Genomic DNA, 21,118 nt, shown 5'->3' with positions numbered 1-21,118 from the left:
GTCTCTCTCTCAAAATACATAAATAAATAAAACTTAAAAAAAAAAAAAGACTATCCTTTTAGACGTCCTGTGAATGGCTTTTGTGTCCCCTGTGAATTCAGCCCGTGGATCCTGATGTTACAGGCAACAGGTTTTGATTCCAAGTTCCCCCATTCTTCCCAGAAGCCAAAAGTCACCATCATATTCATCGTTATCAATTGTTTAATGTAAAATAGGCAATCTCTGAGGATTCAGATCTGAGCTTTATTATTTCTTCTTTGTTGTTTATGGCCACTTTGTGAGGGAGACGTCAAGATTTTAACTACCTCCTTAGATAGAAAAATGAGTTCCAAATAGTGCCTGTTGGTAATGAAGAAGAAAAAAAAAAAAAAGCCATGGCACCTGACTTTTAAGGAAAAAGATTTTAGGAGATCACATCTAGCAACATTGAGCTCTCTTCTCCAGTGCAAGATCATCCGTTTCCAGTTCCCTATGTTGAGCCAAGCCTTTTCTTCCTGGGGTTAACTAGTACATCCTGTATTCATCCTGCTTGGCAACTGAATTTGCCTTTTGGTACCTTTTTCTTACAGGGAGCAGCTCTGAAGTACCTTCCCAGCATAATTAATGACGTCAAACTTGTGTTCGATCCTGTTGAGCTCAGGTAAATAGCAAAACACATTTGTTTGTGGACTTTACCAGAGAAGCAGCTCCCCGCTTGGCTGGGGCCAGGGCTGCTTACGCGTTCTCGTATTCTTCTGACCCCTTTTGGCGCTCCGTTGCTGTGGAAGATCTAAAAGGAGACACAAAGCCTGCCCCTGGGAGAGATCTGCACTTTCTCTGGGGGAATCAAGACGCGCAGACATGAAATTAACTACAGAAGAAAGCACATAATGATACGCTTCCAGCCCCATACCTAAGTATCCCGGCTAAGTCAGATGGTGAGCGACACCGGAGCGAAGTCAGCCGGAAAAGGATTGTGCAGAAGGAGTGTTAAGGCACGTCCGCAAAGCCAGGATAGATGTGACCGCCCTCTGACAGTTTACATGGAGGCAGCCCCGAGGCCGAGCGCTGTAGCCCTCATGGAATACAGTCTCGCCTTTACTTCCAAGGGACAGACTCTCAGGGTGTCTGGGAGAGATTTCCAGGTCAGACTCTCCATGCCCAAATCTCAGAGCAGAGGGGAACCGTGTAATGATGCCTTGAGCGTGACGGAGGGAAAATACCAACCTCTGGGGTTTCTTTTGCAGCATGCTCTTCTGCAAGTTCATTCAGAGCATTCCTGACAACCAGTTAGTTCGCCAGAAACTCAACTGCATGACCAAGATAGTGGAGAGCAATCTTTTTCGGCAGTCGGGTACGTCTTCGCCAACAACTACTGCTTACCATAGCCCCAGGCTTGCTGCTGCTTCAGCCAAATCTTTTTTTTTTTTTTTTCAATGTCAATGATGTCCTTGCCAGTAGAATTTTAGGACTTAGGGACCTCTGGAGAAACCGGTTTTAAGAAGACGAAGTCAGTTCAGTATTTCCAAGAGTATCTTAAAGAACAGAATCATGCATTTTTAATTTAATTTAATTTTTTTTTTTTTTTGAGACAGGGAGGGTGCACGCACGTGAGTGAGAGGCGGAGGGAGAGAGAGAGAGAGAGAAGCAGGGTTCATTCTCCCCCAAGGTGGGGCTGGAGCTCTCCCGAAGCAGGGCTCGAACTCAAGCCACGAGACCGTGACCTAATGCTTCACCCACTGAGGCACCCAGGCGCCCCCCAGAATCATGCATTTTTTAATGAGAACAATCCAGTATTTCATTAATTAGAGCGCTTTGTCCTAAAAATGGACCCCCCAGAAAGTTGCAGGCAAGTAGAAAGATAGTCTTTTTAAACAAATATGTCTTCTTCGACCTGTACTTACTGTGTATTCTGGAAAGCCACGGGTCGGTAGTGCAGGGGTGTGCTGGGGCCGTCTGTCCCAGCTCAGGAGAGCATATTAGGTGATCTCTCTCAACTCCGTGCTGTCATGTCACGTGAGGAGCTGAAAATGGACCACGGTAGAAGTATTTATACCACAGAAATTGGCAAGCACTGTGAGTTACGGGTTTGGGGGTGGGGTGGGGTGCGGTGGGGAGGGCTGTTAGTTGGGGAGCCAGATCACCAGCATACGACTGGAAAGGCAGAGGGCACGGAGGAGAGAAAACTCTCACATGGATGAAATACTCTTCATTTGGTGAGTAGAGGGAAGGCAGTGCAGCCACCGAGTTTAAATCACTGTGCTCCTGTCCCAAAGCTGAGAGGAGGAAGAGGTCCAGTAGCTGGTCTTTCCCAAAACCCAAGACTTGCAAAACAGGGACAGCTGTGGGAACTACTCCCAGGTCAGGGGCTCCCAGAGGGTGAGCCCATGTTGCATGTGTTGCCTGGAGGGTCTGAGGACCCGCAGAACTCCTCAGAAATAGGGAAAGGGGAGTGGGTTATCGGTGGAAGGCCTCCTGGCCTCGCCCCGGGGCTAGTTATGTAACTTTGGCCACACGAGGAGCCTCCTATGAGTCAGCATCCATCTCCATGGAAGGAAGATGCTATATCATATCAGCTATATCATATACCTATGATATATCAGCTATATCATATAGCATACCATGCTGTATCATATCAGCAGCCCCTTTCGGCTGTGACGCTTCCCGACCCTGTGGATTTCTGCTTAGAGGTTCCAGCTGTCGCAAGGACACCGTTGGAAGTGTGCGCAAAGCTGGTGAATGCTCTTAAGTAGAAAATGTGATGTCATGAAACATCTTAACATGCCGCGCCGCCCGTGCCGCTAAGCGTGCAGAAAGGATAAATGAGATGTGAGAAGGATGGGGTGTTTTGCAAGCATGCGCCGCGTGGTTCTAGTTAGAGGAAGTAATCTCGCTGTTAACAGTTATTTCCGTTTGTGGCCAGGATCTCTGGCCTCATCATAAAAATGTTTTATAGTAGTGAAGATCCCAGAAGAAAGACATCATAGAAAGATAAGCCCTTATTTTGTGAGGTGCATGCGCCTGCAAAAACATGATCCGAATGTCCTCAAAACACATTGAGAGGTACTAGTCAAGCTCACTCAGTATTTATATGAATTTTAGAGCAGATTGTCTCCATTAGGTGGAAGCTTTCGAACATTAAGTATAACTTGCTTAAGTTTTTCATTTCATACGACTCAGCATTCAACGAACAAGCTGGCATTTTTTTTATTAAAGCTAAAGAAATTGTTGAATACTTCAAACGTTTTCGCACAGGTACCCGTGACAGGTGTAATTTTCTTGGCTTTTAAAATCACGTCACGGGACTTGCGGAGCCTGAGTGGCTCAGTCGCTTGGGCGTCCCAGCTCTTGATTTCGGCCCAGGTCACGATCTCACGGTTGTGGGATGGAGTCCTGCGCCAGGCTCTGTGCCGAACGCGGAGCCTGCCTGGGATTCTCTCTCTCTCCCTCTCTCCCTGCCCCTCCCCCTCCTCAGAGCAAATAAAAAATTAAAAACATCAACAAATAAAAATCAAGTTACCCGGGACTGAAGTTTCACGCTGCTGCCTGCGGGGATCAAACCCCCACTGGGCGGAGCCAAGAGGTCGGGCTGCTGCTGTAGTGGGGGGAGGGGGCGGGGTCAGGGAGTTGCAGGCAAGAAGCTGGGCAGTGCAGGGGGTGCCGCCGCAGCCGGTGAGCCGCGTGCATCTTCCCTCCCAGAGTGCAGAGATGTCCTGCTGCCACTGCTGATCGACCAGCTCAGCGGCCAGTTAGATGACAACTCCAGCAAGCCCGACCATGAGGCCAGCTCGCAGCTTCTGAGCAACATCCTGGAAGTGCTGGACAGGAAGGATGTGGTGAGTTGAATCGTCACCGCCACCCGATGCACACCACAGCACAGGCTGGTCCCTTCCCCAGGGCAAGAAGGGCTTCACGGCCTTCCCTATCTGAGGGCCCCACCCAGGGGGCTTAGAAGCCTGGCTACTGGGGCAGGCTGCGGCTGGTTTGGGGGTGATCGGAGAGGCTGCTGCTTGCTAGAGCCTTCTCCGCACACCGAGGTCCGGGAGAGTCCGCTTACTGCTCGCGCCAGCTGCCACTGCTTCTCCAGGCTCGTCGCCGGTGGAGATCCCCGAGGGGACTTCGAAGAACCGGACCCCTGTTCAGATGTTTTAAGCAGAAACCTCGGCCCTCCAGGAGTATTGTAGACATTCCTGAGCTTCTGAGCCATTCTCAGTTTTATGTCCTCACACTGATCCTTCCTTTTGGGGGCCTTGCGGCCACAGTGTGCTTTCTTCTCTCGCGTCTCCTCTGTGACCTGGGCATCCCTACTCCCCGAAACCCTGGGGCTGCATCTGCCTGGATTTACCATGTTCTAGAGATAGCACAGCCCATAGCCCAGCCATGGCCTCCTCTAAGAGGCCGCAGAAGTTAGCAGAGTGTGTTTGGTTGAGCACAAACCTTACTCGCCACCCCCCGCGATGGCCACGTGGCACCAGTGTTCCTATAGAGCAGGGAAAACGCTCTTGACTTTGCCGAAGCCCATCCTCTTACCAATATCTTTAGGTTCGGTTCTGCTGAAGGAATTGAAGAACATTCTGTCCCTCTTCCCGTAGCTGAACTCTTAGTTCGCCTTTCAAAGTCAACCCCAGGATGGCCACGGGCACGCCTGCATTTCTGCTAATTCACGCCGCAGCCACAGAGGTCCTGGAAGACGCCCTTGCCTTCTCTGCCTAACCCCACCCTCAACCCACCTCGCTGTTTGTACTATTTATCTGATACTAATTATAGGTCACGCTCGTCCTCCTTTGTTCTTAAATGTGTTTCTAGAAACCACATAAAACACAATAGGTTTCCCCAAGGAATTTTGTGATTGGGTATTGGATTCCTAACCAGGGATTTTACAACACATAAATAATGTGACCAACCGTATCATGATAATAATATTTTCAAAAAGTAACTTTTATGACTCAGTCATCAAAATACCGAAAGGAAGCCCAAAGCTGTAGTTGGCAACAGTGAGTGTACTAGGGGCTTTGGTTTAGGCAGAGCTCCAGTTTTCCAGAAGTGTGTCTCTATGATCCCGAGTTGATTGGAAACATGGGAATCAGGCTGCTTCTTTTCTGGTTTCAGCGTCAGCACATGTAGTTTTCTCTCTTTCGTTCGTTCGTTCGTTCGTTTATTTGTGTGTGAGAGAGAGAGACAGAGTATGAGCCAGGGAGGGGCAGAGAAAGAGGGGGAGACACAATCTCAAGCAGGCTCCAAGTTCTGAGCTGTCAGCACAGAACCCAATGCAGGGCTTGAACTCATGCACTGTGAGATCATGACCTGAGCTGAAGTCTGGCTGACACTTAACCAACTGAACCACCCAGGTGCCCCGCACGTGTAGCTCTTTATCTTTAGGCAAATCTGCAGGCACGTCAATTTCCTGCTCCATAACATGTAGGGATGGTTCCAGATGACCTCTTAGACCTCTCGATCTCTTCCACTTCTAACCCAGTTTTTTGTTTGTTTGTTTTTGTTGTTTTGGGGTTTTTTGTTTGTTTTTTAGAGTTTATTTATTTACTTAGAGCAAGCGGGAGAGGGGCAGAAGGAGAGGGAGAGAGAGAATCTCAAGCAGGCTCCACACTCTGTGTGCGGGGCTCAATCCCCTTCAGATCATGACCTGAGCTGAAAGCAAGAGTCGGTTGCTTAACCAAGTGAGCGACCCAGGTACCCCCCTTGTTTTGTTTCTTTAATGCAGTATCTTTACCTACCTTCTTATCATGTCGAAGGACTCTTTGGAAATGACTTGAATATATTTACATCTTGTGCTGATTTAATTGACTTGAAAAAAAAGATTTTTTTTTTTTGGTCTTCCTGATAAGGTTCCCTGTAATGAGGAAAAGTGTTCACAATTACTGATCTTAGAGTTCTGTTAAAGTAGTAAATTCAATCTTTTTTTTTTTTTTTTTTTTTTTTTGGTGACGATGATATGGTTTTATCCCCCACCATCGTTTATACACGTTTGTACGTAATTGTACAAACATGTACAAACTAACTGTATCTGTCTTCCCATACCTTCTCGTCTCCTCAGTTAATTCCAGGCTGTAATTACTGACATGTATTCCTCTGCCTTTTTTTTTTTTTTTTTAAGTCATCCAGGATTCCTCTTGTCCCGAAGCTAGATCTGCAAACTGTCCATATGCTTCAAAGTCCAGCTGTAGTAACACCCCATGCGGTTTTCCCGGGGCAGCCCTGCCCAAAGTCCCCCACTCCGCTACATCCCTTCATGCCCTCCTTACATCTTGTGTAAAGCCCTGCAGTTGTGATTCAGGTCACAGGCACGTCTTAAACAGCTCCCGTGCTCCGGGCACTGTGATGGATGTAAGTAAGCGTGCAGCAGTGAACGAGAGAAGCGAGTAGCCGGCCCTCGCGGAGCTGACCTTCTACGTGTTTATTTATTTGTGTTATTTTACAAGGATTCCGTGTGATCGGCAGTTGAGCAGAGCGGACCTTCTACGAGGATCCGTACGTTTTGCTCATTTATCTTTAGGCCCCAGCTCTCCTGATCAGAGAACGTCCGATTCCTTTTCCGACCTCCACCCGCGGCTGGCACGGGACTCAACACACCGAGCTGGGTCTGCGGTGTGGTCTCGTTACATAAATAGAGGAGAAAGCGGTTTCAAGAGAGAGGGAGGTTTTCCGGATCGTTTTCATTCAAAGAAATGGGAAGCAAGTGAATATATAATACAAACAAAGAAGCAGAGAAGGGAGGTATGAAAGGGACGCTAGGAATACTTGGTATTTTAATAAAACTGTCTATCGCAGTGATTTGGCTATTTGAAGCCAGGAGTTTCGGAATATCTATCACAAGGATAAAGGCTCTGTAAAGACAAGCTGAATATTGCTAAGGTAGAGCCGAATGAGTAGAACATCAAATCACAAAAAAAGAAGAAAGGAAAAGTAAGAACACGTGTCTGTGAGGTGCTGTTTGCTGTGCCCACCAGCCCACCTAACGCCTGTAAGGGATCTGTTCTTTTTTTTCTTCCGTGCGGGAACACGGAAGTTCAGCAAAGGTAAATGATTGCCCAGAGTCACATGTGACAGAATCAAAGTACTGCGTCCCTGGGTGAGTCTACTCCGTCTGCCAAAACACCACAGACGGGGGCTCGACCAACAGACATTTATTTCTCATGGTTCTGGAGATGGCAAGTCCAAAGTCAGGGGGCCGGTGCGGTAGGGTTCCTGGGGAGGGCCCCCCCTCCTGGCGTGAAAACAGCTCCTTGCTCTCTGTCCTCACACGGCCTTTCCTCAGTGTGTGTGGAGAGAGAAAAAACAATCTGTCTGGTGTCTCTCCTTACAAGATCAGGGCCATGCCTTCCGGTCATACTTGCCTCCCCAAAGCCCATGTCTATGTACCATCACATGAGGGTTTAGAGCACCAGCATATGACTTTTGTGGGTTGTTTTAATTAAAACAAACAAACAAAAATTTTTTTTAAGTAATCTCTGTGCCCAACATGAGGCTTGAACTCACGACCCTGAGATCAAGAGTCACATGCTCTATTGACTGAGCCGGCCAGGCACCCCCAGCATATGGCTTTTTTGTTTTGTTTCGTTTTAATAAAGTATTTATTTATTTGAGGGGGAGAGAAAGGACAGAGAGAGGAAGAGAGAGAATCCCAAGCAGCCTCCGCACTGTCCGCGCAGAGCCTGATGCAGGGCTTGAACTCACAAACTGTAGATCACGACCTGAGCCAAAATCGAGAGTCAGACACTTAATCAACTGAGCCAGCCAGGCGCCCCAACCCTAGCGTATGACTTCTGAACACAAACATTCGGTCAATAGCAGTCTCCTTGACTTGAATTTCTTAGTGTTTTTCCTCCTACACAGAAGGTGGCAAGAACTTTGAATTTTTGCCTTTTACTTCCCATGCATGTGCCTCGTTGTCCTGGGCTACCCGATGTGCTCAGTGTCAGGACTGAGATCTCATGCCAGGGGTTTTCCTCCCAGAACTACGTGGAGTTGGTAGCCCCCTTGATCTTAGAGTGCGCGGACGATCTGGGCTGTTAGGGGGGGCGTCCTTCCCCTGCCTCCCGAGGCTCATCTTTGAAATGTGACACCCGATCATTTTCAACGGATTCCTGAGTAGCAGTGTCCTTATCATTCTGTGAGATTCTTTTTCCCTTTTCGAACAAGAGATTACTTTGCAGGGAAGAGCCGGAATGAGATTTAAAGAGAAAACTCACTTGTCCAAGGTTCTTTGCGGGAGAAGTGAAGCTGAGTCGGAAGAAGTTGGTGTCGATTCCCGTGTTTCCCCCTCAGGGTCCCACGGCGATGCACGTCCAGCTGATCATGGAACGGCTGCTGAGAAGGATCAACAGGACCGTGATAGGGATGAGCCGCCAGTCTCCGCAGATCGTGAGTGTCGCTACAGGGGACCCGCCACCGCTGCTGCTTCTCAGTGTCCCACCTGCCCTTGGGGGGTCTTCCGGACCAGTGTCTTGGGGCCGGATTCCCACAGACCCCTCTCACGGGTCACAGGCTGTGCCTGCATGCCATGTGCCCTGAGGAAACTGGGGGGGGGGGGTGCTCTAGAACCTCACAGCCCTCCCCGTCGGGTGACCTTGTTTCTAACCGCCAGCGGATCTTGATTGCAACACTGATTTTTCTCTTGAGGGAAAATGATCCAGCAGGGGTGGGGGAGAAGGGAGGGTAATGGGGGGAGCATTGTTGGCGACCCTGTAAACCCGACAGTGCAGGTCCGTTCTAGAGGAACGATGCTCATATCAGCGATGAGACAGAGCCTGTTGCAATACGTTCCAGCAGATACTGAATCAGTGAGCACCCTGGGTAGGCAAACTCAGCCCCCATTTGAGCTCATACTCTTTGAATATTTGTTTAATATTTCATTTAAGGAAAACCTAAACCTTGGTGAGCAGGCGATGAAGGGTGTTGGTGGCTGCGTTCAGTGCTTCCTCTGTTATCGCAAGTAGTTGTGTTCTGATTCTCAGTATGTGATGTGCATGCGCCGTCTGGATCGACCCTTTTTGGGGTGATAATAGTAACACTATTTAGTACTTCCCGCTGTAGTGATAATTAATAGAAGTGGTCATTAGCTGTTTTTTTTTTTCAAGTTTTTAACATTTATTTATTTTTGAGAGACCGAGTGAGTGGGGGAGGGGCAGAGAGAGAGAGGGAGGCACAGAATCCGAAGCAGGCTCCAGGCTCCGAGCTGTCAGCACAGAGCGGAACACGGGGCTCGAACTCACGACCAGTGAGATCACGACCTGAGCTGAAGTCAGACGCTTCACCGACGGAGCCACCCAGGTGCCACTTCAGCTAGTTTTTTTTGTTGTTTTTTTTTTGTTTGTTTTGTTTTTTTACCTGCCAGAAGTTATTTTAAGTACTTTACGTGTCACTGAAACCTCACACACCTCCTACAGGGTGGTTCTATCATTAGCTCCATTTTTCAAATCAGGAAACATTTGCAGAGAGAGCTTAAGAAACCTGCCTGAGGAGCTCCTGGGTGGCTCAGCCGGTTGAATGTCCAACCCTTGATATATAGGCTCAGGTCATGATCTCTCTGTTTCATGAGTTTGAGCCCTGCCCCGGGTTCTTCACTGGCAGTGCGGGCACTGCTGGGATTCTCTCTCTCTCCCCCTTACTCTCTGCCCCTCCCCCGCTTGCCCTGTCTCTGTCTCTCTCAAAATCAATAAATAAACTTAAAAAACGTGTAAGATTTTCCTGAGAAGGGAAAATTTAAACAAAGACTTGGAGAACGCGGCGGGGGGGGGGGGGGGGGGGGGGTGTGAAGGTGTGGGGAGGGGCCTTTCAGGCAGAAGCAGTGGCCAAGGCAGAAACCTTACGATGTCCCTTGTAAGCTTCAGCTTTGGCGACAGAGCTGGTCCAAATAGGGATACAGAGACGTGCCTGCTAAGATTAAGACTCAAGGCGATCCGAAACAGGATCCAGGTCTTGTACTAAGGTATTAATTGGTAATTAATTGTTCTTGCCACGCCATTGCTGCCACATATGTGAAGAACATATCAAGAAAGGCAGTTTGATAACTGTGTTGTTCATCTCTTCCGCTCTTGCTATTTCTTTTTTTTTTTTAATTTTTTTTTTTCAACATTTATTTATTTTTTGGGACAGAGAGAGACAGAGCATGAACGGGGGAGGGGCAAAGAGAGAGGGAGACACAGAATCGGAAGCAGGCTCCAGGCTCTGAGCCATCAGCCCAGAGCCTGACGCGGGGCTCGAACTCACGGACCGCGAGATCGTGACCTGGCTGAAGTCGGACGCTTAACCGACTGCGCCACCCAGGCGCCCCGCTCTTGCTATTTCTAAGAAACCCGGGAACCTTCACAAAGTTTTAACAGAAGTCACCAACAACTTCTTAAACTAACCGGTTTCAGAATAAACAGATAATATTCAGCGGCCTTTCTTATAACAATGGTACCTATTGAGGGATTATAAAGGAAGAATCTCATTTAATTTAGTTGCAAAAATATGAGAGTGAAAATAAAACCAGATGGGGCGCCTGGCTGGCTCAGTCAGAAGAGTATACAACTCTGCATCTCGGGGCCATGAGTTTGAGCCCCACGTCATATGAATAAATAAGTAAAAACTTTTTAAAAAGTAAATAAATACAAGACACACGTAAATGAAGAGCCACATAGAAGTAAGAGTGGAGGGGACTGTGCTGTCAGATTTGAAAACATAATGCTACAATAAAAATAGTGTTGGACTCATGGAATAGAGTACATACACCAACAGAACAAAACTGAGAGCATTTAAAAGGAGACTTGAGATTATATGACAATTCTGTTATTTCTTAATAAGGAAAGTGGAGATTTTTTTTTTGACCATGAATTCAAAGTTTTTTATTTTTTATTTATTTTTTTAAATTTTTTAAATTACTTATTTATTTTCTCAATATATGAAATTTATTGTCAAATCGGTTTCCGTACAACACCCTGTGCTCATCCCAACAGGTGCCCTCCTCAATACCCACCACCCACCCTCCCCGCCCTCCCACCCCCCATCAACCCTCAGTTTGTTCTCAGTTTTTAAGAGTCTCTTATGCTTTGGCTCTCTTCCACTCTAACCTCTTTTTTTTTTTTTTTCCCTTCCCCTCCCCCATGGGTTTCTGTTACGTTTCTCAGGATCCACATAAGAGTGAAACCATACGGTATCTGTCTTTCTCAGTATGGCTTATTTCACTTAGCATCACACTCTCCAGTTCCATCCACGTTGCTGCAAAGGGCCATATTTCATTCTTCCTCATTGCCACGTAGTACTCCATTGTGTATATAAACCACAATTTCTGTATCCATTCATCAGTTGATGGACATTTAGGCTCTTTCCATAATTTGGCTCTCGTTGTGAGTGCTGCTACAAACATTGGGGTACAAGTGCCCCTATGCATCAGCACTCCTGTCTCCCTTGGGTAAATTCCTAGCAGCGCTATTGCTGGGTCATAGGGTAGATCTATTTTTAATTTTTTTGAGGAACCTCCACACTGTTTTCCAGAGTGACTGCACCAATTTACATTCCCACCAACAGTGCAAGAGGGTTCCCGTTCTAGGAAAGTGGAGATTTTTAATAAATGTTACTTGGAAAATCTATGAACAACGTGGAAAAAAATTTGCCTTTCTTTCATGCTATAACCAAAAAAAAATCAACATCAGATGGAATGAAAGGTCAGTGTAACAAAAAGTAAACACTAAAGCAGCTAGAAGAAAACATAAATTAGTCTATACTTTAAAAAATTATAGTATGGGGCCCCTGGGTGGCTCAGTCGGTTGAGTCTCCGACTTCGGCTCAAGTCATGATCTCACGGCTGGTGAGTTCGAGCCCCGCGTCGGGCTCTGGGCTGATGGCTTGGAACCTGGAGCCTGCTTCTGATTCTGTGTCTCCCTCTCTCTCTGACCCTTCCCTGTTCATGCTCTGTCTCTCTCTGTCCTTCAAAAATGAACAAATGTTAAAAAAAATTTAAATATACATATAAATTGATAAAAATATTAAGCTATTCAGTCCCTTTCTCCCTAGCACGTCCATAATCACACGTGCATAACATGCCAGAAGTAACTGAAAGATTCTGGAGCTGGAAAGACAGGGAGCATTCATTTCCCTCTCTGCTCATCCACTCTCAGTTTTACGATCTCTTTTTCCTCCTTGCATCCCTCCACAGTCAGATTTGTGCCATTTCACACGTTTCTGAATGGACTACAACTCTCTCTGTCTCAAAAAGCAACCCAGGGTCCCCAGGTTGTTTGTATTGTAACTCGTCATCTAGCTGAGACCTTAGAGTCAGTGTCCATCGACCTACAGGTCTCTCTACAAGCCATACTAGTAAAGGGATGAGTAAAGCCCTCCACATTCCTTAACTGAAACCTGGAAGGAGATCATTTTCAGCCGCAACAGCAAAGCGTGTGCCTTGTAGACCGTCAGGGCGCAGAATGTTGCCAGTTTGGTAGGGTCCCTGTTTTCCGGTAACTGGGTGGCGAAAACCAAAGTACGTGCGCACGGGTCTTGTTCTGCCAGTCGGTGGCCTAAGGCTTCTGGATTTGTGTTTCTTCTCTCCTTCCAGGGGGGTTTTGTGGCCTGTATGATTGCGATTCTGCAGCAAATGGACGACAGCCACTACAGCCACTATATCGGCACTTTCAAAACCAGACAAGACATCATTGTAAGTTGTCTTCCTCGGGGCCTGGTAACTTTAAGACTTCTTATATTCGGCGCACGCACACCCGGACGATAACCCACACTGAGCGTGTGATTCCCTTCCCACCTACCTCCAGTGCTGCATGTCTGTCCACGGCGATGACAGAAAGGAAAGGGTGGATTCTCACTTTCTGTCTGTGATAGGTTCTGGAGACTACAAAACATGTCCCAGGAAGCCCTCACTCAGCCTCCCAAGTCTCTTGGATTTGGAGAGAACCCTTATCTAGAAACATGTAAAAGATCCTTTTTGCTCTCAGAAGAGAGGAGTACCTCATCTTCAGGGACAGCGGTCACGCCCTGGGAAGGATTCTAGGAGGCAAAGACGTGCACAGCACTGTGTCTGTGATGTGCCTGCTGCCATCATTTCCAGTACTTGCTGGAAAGGGAGACAAGAAGAGGGAATACTTGCCCCTTAGAATGTCCACAAGGTATCCTAAGCTGAAAACATTCCATTCTCTTTTGTTTTCAGCGAGAAAACCGTTCTCACGATGACTGTTTAGCAGGCCGCCGAAGGTGGCTGCTTCCCCAGGATCCTTCCCTGGAGGCAATTGTTAGTGGCCGTTCAAACATCCCTGAACGTGTTGCCTTAATCTTGTAAAGCGGTGGCCTGGACACGGCGGGGTCAGTAACCCAGTGTCCCATTGCCCATGTCCTTGCGGTGGCCAGTCTCTCACGATCAGTGCTGTAGTCTAGGCTCTACATTGTCTACTCTCTGTCTCTGTTATATTCATAGTATGTGGTCCGTGCACCCAACGATATCTAGCTCTTTCTCGGCCAATCCACTTCCTTCCTGTGAGGCCCGCACGATGGAAAACCACACAAGGAACTGCACAGAAAGTGTGGTGCAGTAGCAGGAGTAGTAGATTCAGGGATAAACTATGTCACTTAATCTGGAGGCTTCCATGAGCCTCCTCTTAGGCCATACTCTGCCAGGCAGCCCATAGCGTACAGGGGCCCATAGCGTTAGGCAGGTGTGGCTGCAGAGACCAAGTGCGAGGGAGTTAGGACGAGAGGAGGGCAGGGGAACGATGGAGGCAGATGGTGTAGTGGGTTTAAGAACACAGGCTTTAGGGGCGCCTGGGTGGCTCAGTCGGTCAAGTGTCCAACTGCGGCTCAGGTCATGATCCCACGGTTCATGAGTTCGAGCCCCGCGTCGGGCTCTGTGCCAACAGCTCGGAGCCCGGAGCCTGCCCCGGATTCTGTGTCTCCCTCTCTCTCTCTGCCCCTCTCCCGCTCCCGCTCGGTCTCTCCATCTCTCAAAAATAAACAAACATGAAAAAAAACAAAAACGAAAAACAACACAGGCTTTAGAGCATCCAAATCTGGGTTTGAATTCTGGCTCTTTTACTTCCTTCTATGAAATTTTGGGCCAGCTATTAAATGTCACTAAAGCTCGGTTTCTTCATCTGTAAAGCTAGTACCTATGTCGAGGGTTAATGTAAAGGAGCACTGATTGAGTCCACACCTGGGAATTACCTAGCTTTGTGCTTGGCAGGTAGTTAATGACTATGAGGACTAGCTATAATAGTGACTTTATTATTATTATTGTCATGTAAGATAAAGTTGACATAAAAATAGTTTAGTGACGCTAAAAATTTCCCTCAGAAAGCAGGTAGAACAAGGGAAGTTCTAGTAAATTCAGACTCTTGACAATTTGGTGCTATTAAGTAGGCCAAAGAACAGGTTTGCCTTGTGTTTTCTAGAACAATGGTAAGCTCTTCCCTCTGTGTTGTTTAACTAAAAGAGGATTCTTATCCCCATGAGAAAACTATAGTCATCAGGGGTAAGCCTGCAAGGGACAGCTAGGGCCTTTTGATGTCCAAGGGACTCTCCTTTCCCTTCCTCCTGCTACCTTCTGAGGAAATCACTTGGAAGAGTTTGGGAAATGGGAGATAAAGTGAGATCTGGGATAATCTATGAATTGTCTTTATTATATTATACTGTCACTGTTTACAATTAATTTAGATTACCAAGAGTTGAATGTAGAATCAGCATCGGAAGTGGGTAACTGGGGACATCTTGGGTGGCTCAGTTGGTTGAGCATCCAATGATCTTTCAGTCACAAGATCGAGCCCCACATCCAGCTCCCCGCTGAGCGTGGAGCCTGCTTAAGATTCTCTCTGTCTCTGTCTCTGTCTCTCTCTTTCTCTCTCTTTCTCTCCCTTCCTCCCCCTCCTTCTCGCCCTCCTTCCCTCTGCCCCACCTCCCCGTGTGCTCTCTGTCTCTCTCTGAAATGAAAAATTAAAATAAAAAAAAATTTTTTTTTAAGATTTATTTATTTTTGAAAGAGCACAAGTGGGGAAGAGGCACAGAGAGGTGGGCAAGGGTGGGGGGCGGGGTGGGGGAGAGAAGATCCAAAGCTGCGCTGACAGCGGCAAGCCCAATGTGGGGCTCAAACTCACAAACTATGAGATCGTGACCTGAGCCGAAGTTGAATACTCAACCGACTGAGCCACCCAAGTACCCCTAAAAATTTTTTGTTTTATGAGAAGTGGATGACTGGCATTTAAACTTAATCCTTTCTTCACACACCATGAATTCGTACTGATTTGAGAGAAAGAGTTAATAGACTAGTTAATGCGTTGTGGGCACACTTAAAATGTATGATGAAGAGGGGCACCTGGGTGGCTCAGTCGGTTGAGCGTCCGACTTCGGCTCAGGTCATGATCTCACAGTTCATGAGTTCGAGCCCCGCGTCAGGCTCTGTGCTGACCGCTCAGAGCCTGGAGCCTGCTTCGGATTCTGTGTCTCCCTCTCTGTCTGTCTCCACACCTCTCTCTCTCTCTCTCTCTCTCTCTCTCTCTCTCTCTCTCTCTCTCAAAATAAATAAACCTTAAAAAAAATTTTTTTTTAATGTATGATGAATTTTATTTTATTTTTTATTTAAAAAAAATTTTTTAACGTTTATTTATTTTTGAGACACAGAGACAGAGCATGAATGGGGGAGGGTCAGAGAGAGAGAGACACAGAATCTGAAACAGGCTCCAGGCTCTGAGCTGTCAGCACAGAGCCCGACGCGGGGCTCGAACTCCCGGACCGCGAGATCATGACCTGAGCCGAAGTCGGACGCTCAACCGACCAAGCCACCCAGGCGCCCCAAATGTATGATGAATTTTAAAACTCAGGAAATATATCTATGATTTGAGAACCGAGGATAGAAAAGTTTGACTCTCCGTTGAGCCAAAGGAAGGTTCAAGGGTAGCCCAGACCTCAGAGCCAGAACCTTTCCCCCTCCTGTGCTGTGTGGCCGGAAGTTAGCCACCCTGCCCACCGTCCCGGAGGAACATCCTTACAAGTGGAGGCCAGGCCGCCTGCTTCCCCACCACTGCGTGCGTCCTGCTGCGTGATGTAACTCAGAAGATACAACTGTGCGGTTGGCGCCGGAGGAATTGGCCCAGATTCTCATCTCAGGAATCCGAGTGGAAAATATCTAAATTTAACCAACTAATAAATACAAAGCTTGCAAAACTTTTTAGCTTTGAATTTTAGCTCGAGTCGTTCTATTCCTAAGCTGAGTTTTGCTCCCAGCACCCCCCCCCCCCCCCTTTGAGTAGAAGAGCTCTTTTTCAGACATCGTGCTCTGTGTTCTTTCGTGATTAGTCATTACCATCATTGCAGGGCGCGGCTGCCATCTCTTTTTAAGGGCCCTTTAGGACCCTTCCCCCCAAGCTACCCATGGGAACATTCCTGGAATAGGAAGAATCCTGACTTTGCTTTTTATTTATAGCGGTTTTGTTCTGTTCTAATAATAATAAAGGAGGATTGGACTCAAGAGTTATCAGCAGTCTCACCATTGTTGGTAAATTCATTCTAAGTGCGGTAGATCTGTTCCATCGACGCTTGGCAGGAGAGGACTAAGGCATTATGGATCTAAAGTTGGGGCCCAAAACCCCAAGTTCTCTTCCCCGCTCTCCCACTTCCTAGTTTCTACGGCCTTAAGTCTTTCACTTTTTTCACAGGCCTCAGTTTTATCAGTTATAAAATGTGGACAACTGTTTTGTCCTTGTCAGATCCCTAAAAACCTCATTAAAAAGGTAGGCTGTAATTTCGGGCTAGGGCCATTGTGTTCTGATGGGGAGCTCCCTCCAGTCACTTTTTCCACAACTGCTCCTTTGTTCTCTGCAGGATTTCCTCATGGAAACTTTTATCATGTTCAAGGATCTGATTGGAAAGAATGTCTACGCCAAAGACTGGATGGTCATGAATATGACACAGAGCAGGTAAGACAGCCCCAGGGCAGGGCCTGAGTCACTTGACTCTGAATTACTTGGCTTTCTTGACCAGGTATGGGCCCTCCCATAGAGTGCTATTAAATCTCTGTGGCCCATCCATGCTCTGTAGAGCAAGAAGCCTCCTGTTTCTGGATTGCCGATTCTTTGCTCACTTCTCACCTGAGGCTCTCTGCTCAGGTGTGGTCCCCTCATTGCCCAACTCCTGTCATCCTCGGCTCTCCCCCGGTGCCCCTTGGTGGCTCTGCACCGCCCTCATCATCATGACATTCAGGGCCTCTGCAGCCTGGTCCGCCCTGCTTTTCTAGCCTTGCCTTCCACGATTTCCCTCGGTAGCACAACCTGCGCTCCAACCGAACTGGCCTCTCTCTGGTCCCCAAACATGTGCCGTGCTTTCCGTTGGGCGGCTGCTTCCACCTCCAGCGCCTTCCGCATGACCTTTGGCTGTCAACCTGCCACCCGTTCCTCAAGGTCCTTCTCAAATGCCATCTCCAAAGGAAACCTTTCCAACCTGGATGTCGCGTCCTCTTCCTTTTGATTTCCCCGTAACTCTTTGACACCCCCTCCACAGAATTTTCCGTGTTCTTTGTTGGGTCATGGTTCTGTTCACAGGTCTCAGGTGACCCCCACCAAGTGGCAAACTTCTTAAGACCAGAAACCCTCTCTTTCAAGGCAGACCTTAAGCCAGTGCTTTCCAGTTGTTGGACCACAATGGAATGGAAGCAAAAAAACTGCATATATATATATTTTTTCCATAGTTTCAGAATTTTATTTATATATATATGTATAATAAGATTTCAGAATTATATATTATACATATAATATTAAGATTTCAGAATTTTTTTAAAGAACTAAATAAAGTAAATCATTCTAAGAGCTGTTAACTCTTAGAAAAACCCTTCCCAGCTATGTACAGATTAAAGAAAAAAAATTGCATCAGTATCACCAGACTTGGAAAGACAGGTGTCACAGTAGAGTGCAAGAGCCCTGTCTGAGGCTCAGGAGACCTGGTTAATCATCTCAGCTCTACCCCTAAGTGTCTACATTGTGGAGCAGCCCCCAGTGGATCTCGTAGACCATTCTAGAAACTGAACAGTGCCGTCTCCAGACTGCTCTGTCGTCGGTTTCTGATGACCTCAATAGATGTAAAGGTCTTATGCTGCAGAGCCCAAGTTTGGTTTGCTTTGGTTTTTAACATAGATGGGAAATGTTTTAAAGACAGAAAGGTGCTTTCTTTATCTGGTGTTTTCTCCCTCAGGGTTTTCCTTCGTGCTATAAATCAGTTTACTGAGGTTCTCACAAAGTTCTTCATGGATCAAACAAGCTTTGAACTTCAGGTAAGCATGGCTACTCACATCATTATTCCTCAAATTCTCAGCCACAGCAAGAGAACTGTTGCATTTTGGAAAACGTCACTTCAAATTTTATCATTTTCTTACTGTTTTTTTTAAAGATCTAATCATTTTTTTTACTTTTTAAAATATTTATTTTTGAGAGAGAAAGAGGGAGAGAGACAGAACACAAGTCGGGGAGGGGCAGAGAGAGAGAGAGAGAGACATAGCATCTGAAGCAGGCTCCAGGCTCTGAGCTGTCAGCACAGAGCCCGACACAGGGCTCGAACTCTTGAACTGTGAGATCATGACCTGAGCTGAAGTGGGACACTTCACCGACTGAGCCACCCAGGCGCCCCTATCATTTCCAGATGCAAACAGTTTTCTTGTTTTTCTCTCCTTTCCCTAAAGCGCACATTCCTGTCACTCCATCCTTCAGACAGTCAAGTCGAGTTTTTTTCTTCTTTCTGTAAAAGTAATACAGGTTAAAAAGAAAAAAAAAAAGTAGCAGCAGAAAACATAGCAAAGCAAAAAGAAGAACATTGAAAGACAAATAGCCCTACCTTCCGTTGTTAACATAACACAAATACATGCATACTCGTGCTTGCAGGTAGGCACACAGATATTTCTCTGCCTACAAGTGATTTGGTTTCTAAGGAGAGGTTTCTATACGTGCTTGTTTGAAAATCCAAAGTGAGGGGCGCCTGGGTGGCTCAGTCGGTTGAGCGTCCGACTTCAGCTCAGGTCATGATCTCGCGGTCCTTGAGTTCGAGCCCCGCGTCGGGCTCTGGGCTGATGGCTCGGAACCTGGAGCCTGCTTCTGATTCTGTGTCTCCCTCTCTCTCTGACCCTTCCCTGTTCATGCTCTGTCTCTCTCTGTCTCAAAAATAAACTAAGAAAAAAAAAATCCAAAGTGATAGCAAATCAGGTGCCCGCGAGCTTCATCTTCATTCATTTATTCATTCATTCATTCGTCCAACAAATGTTAGACGGCACAGGGTGCCATTTTAGGCCCTGATGAAGCCAGACAAGTTCCCTGCTCTCATTCCAGCAAACGTTTTGTTGGTGATACGCTTTTGCTGTGTCATGGGGCTTCGTTTATAACTGTGAGACTTTAAAGTGGAGACTCATAAGAAGAGAAAGTTATATGTGCATTTACGTATACGTGGATATGTGTGTGTGTGTGTATCTGTGCCAAAATGGAACACATATATTTGCTAAACATAATATATATATATGTCTGTGTATATATACACATATATATATACACATACATATATATATACAGACATATATATACACGGACATATATATATATATATATACATATATATATATATACAGACATATATATACACGGACATATATATATATATATATACATATATATATATATATATTTATACACACACACACCAAAACGGAATCAAGCTATGCAGTTCTTTGGCAACCTGTTAATGTAATTATTTTTCTCTCGTCTTTTCAATGATATTAAACACTTCCACCGTATTTTTAATGGCTGAATACAGTCCGTTGCATGGCCGGGCCATGATTTATTTAACCAGATTCTTCTTAGGAACATTTAGATTGCTTCCATCTTCTGCTATTTAAATAAAACAGTGAAGGCCTTCCTTGCTTTAAATATTTTTAAATACCCGTCATTATTTTGCCAGGATAAAGTCCTAAAGTATTTACTATTTGAGAAGTTTGGCAGAATTTTAAGGCTTTTGACACACGTTGCCAAACTGCTTACTATAAATAGGTGCATTTACTGGCAGCAGTTTTCCTTTATCTCAGGAGTAAAGACCAATATGATAGTCTGGATTTTTTTAAAAAAGCTTAATATTAATATTAAGTGTTAAAACTATTCAGGGTTGAATAAATGAAACCCGAGAAAGAAAAAGGAGCCTTGTGGATTTTATTTTGTTTTTCTCATTAGTTTCTGCGAGTGAATTTCTACCATGTGGCGCGATCTTACCCTGACCCTTATTAATGTTACTTTCCATTTCTTTTCACCCACACCGTTAAATTTGAGCAGCTCTGGAACAATTACTTCCATTTGGCGGTAGCGTTTCTCACCCATGAGTCCCTTCAACTTGAAACCTTCTCTCAAGCCAAGCGCAACAAAATTGTCAAAAAGTAAGTGTCCCCTTAAAACTTGCTTACGGTTGGGAGGATGACTCTTCCATTTGTATTCAGAGCAAGAATTTTGGTATCCCAGAAATTAACTGGATAGAGTCCCTCCCCGGCCCCCCACCCCTGCAAGGTGTTAGCGAGATAGTTTTTTTTTTTTAATATTTTTTTTTAATTTCAAAAATGTTTTTATCTATTTTTGAGAGAGAGAGAGAGAGAGATCAAGTGTGACAGGGGAAGGGCAGGGAGAGAGGGAGACACAGAGCCTGATGTGGGGCTCAAACTCGTGAACCCCGAGATCATGACCTGAGCTGAAGTGGGACGCTTAACTGACTGAGCCACCCAGGTGCCCCGTGAGATAGGTCTTAATGTAATTATTTTATAGGCTTTAAATTTCCTCTGATTCACATGTCTTTTCTCAAGGCCCCCTTCATTTTCCCATCAACTGTTGCATTTTTTTTTTTAACTGGAACTTGGAGAGGCACCAAGGCTTGCCAGAACTCCAGTCTCCAGGAACAGCTGCCCACCTGCTGGCATCTTACCCAAATTGCAGGCACAGCGCCCCTCCCACTCAGGCATCACAAAGCAAGGTCCTCTGGCCCCACTGTTTTACCTCTCAGTCACTTCAGCAGAGGAGCCAAAACTAACACATCACCTAAAAAGGCCCTCCACATTCCTGGCTGGGGGATTCAACAGGGACATATGTGCAAGAGTGATGAGAGATTTAAGGAAGCTTTTCATTGCTTTCCTTTCCGGTCT

General features: G+C 46.3%; 1 protein-coding gene across 12 annotated transcripts in view; it reads left to right on the top strand.

Annotated features, from left to right (window-relative positions):
- DOCK5 (dedicator of cytokinesis 5) overlaps positions 1 to 21,118 on the top strand; it is a 221,998-nt gene that overhangs the window by 146,825 nt on the left and 54,055 nt on the right. For all 12 annotated transcript variants that reach the window (XM_030312351.1, XM_032592834.1, XM_032592835.1 and 9 more), the window contains 8 exons: positions 570 to 640; positions 1,227 to 1,333; positions 3,679 to 3,815; positions 8,263 to 8,358; positions 12,533 to 12,631; positions 16,792 to 16,886; positions 18,154 to 18,232; positions 20,265 to 20,365. In XM_030312351.1, the coding sequence (XP_030168211.1) occupies positions 570 to 640; positions 1,227 to 1,333; positions 3,679 to 3,815; positions 8,263 to 8,358; positions 12,533 to 12,631; positions 16,792 to 16,886; positions 18,154 to 18,232; positions 20,265 to 20,365 (785 nt within the window). The remainder of the gene's footprint in view (positions 1 to 569; positions 641 to 1,226; positions 1,334 to 3,678; positions 3,816 to 8,262; positions 8,359 to 12,532; positions 12,632 to 16,791; positions 16,887 to 18,153; positions 18,233 to 20,264; positions 20,366 to 21,118) is intronic.

The sequence above is a fragment of the Lynx canadensis genome, chromosome B1, assembly GCF_007474595.2.
Source record: "Lynx canadensis isolate LIC74 chromosome B1, mLynCan4.pri.v2, whole genome shotgun sequence".
In the NCBI taxonomy this organism is placed as follows: Eukaryota; Metazoa; Chordata; class Mammalia; order Carnivora; family Felidae; genus Lynx; species Lynx canadensis.
This window is presented reverse-complemented; position numbering and strand designations above follow the sequence as displayed.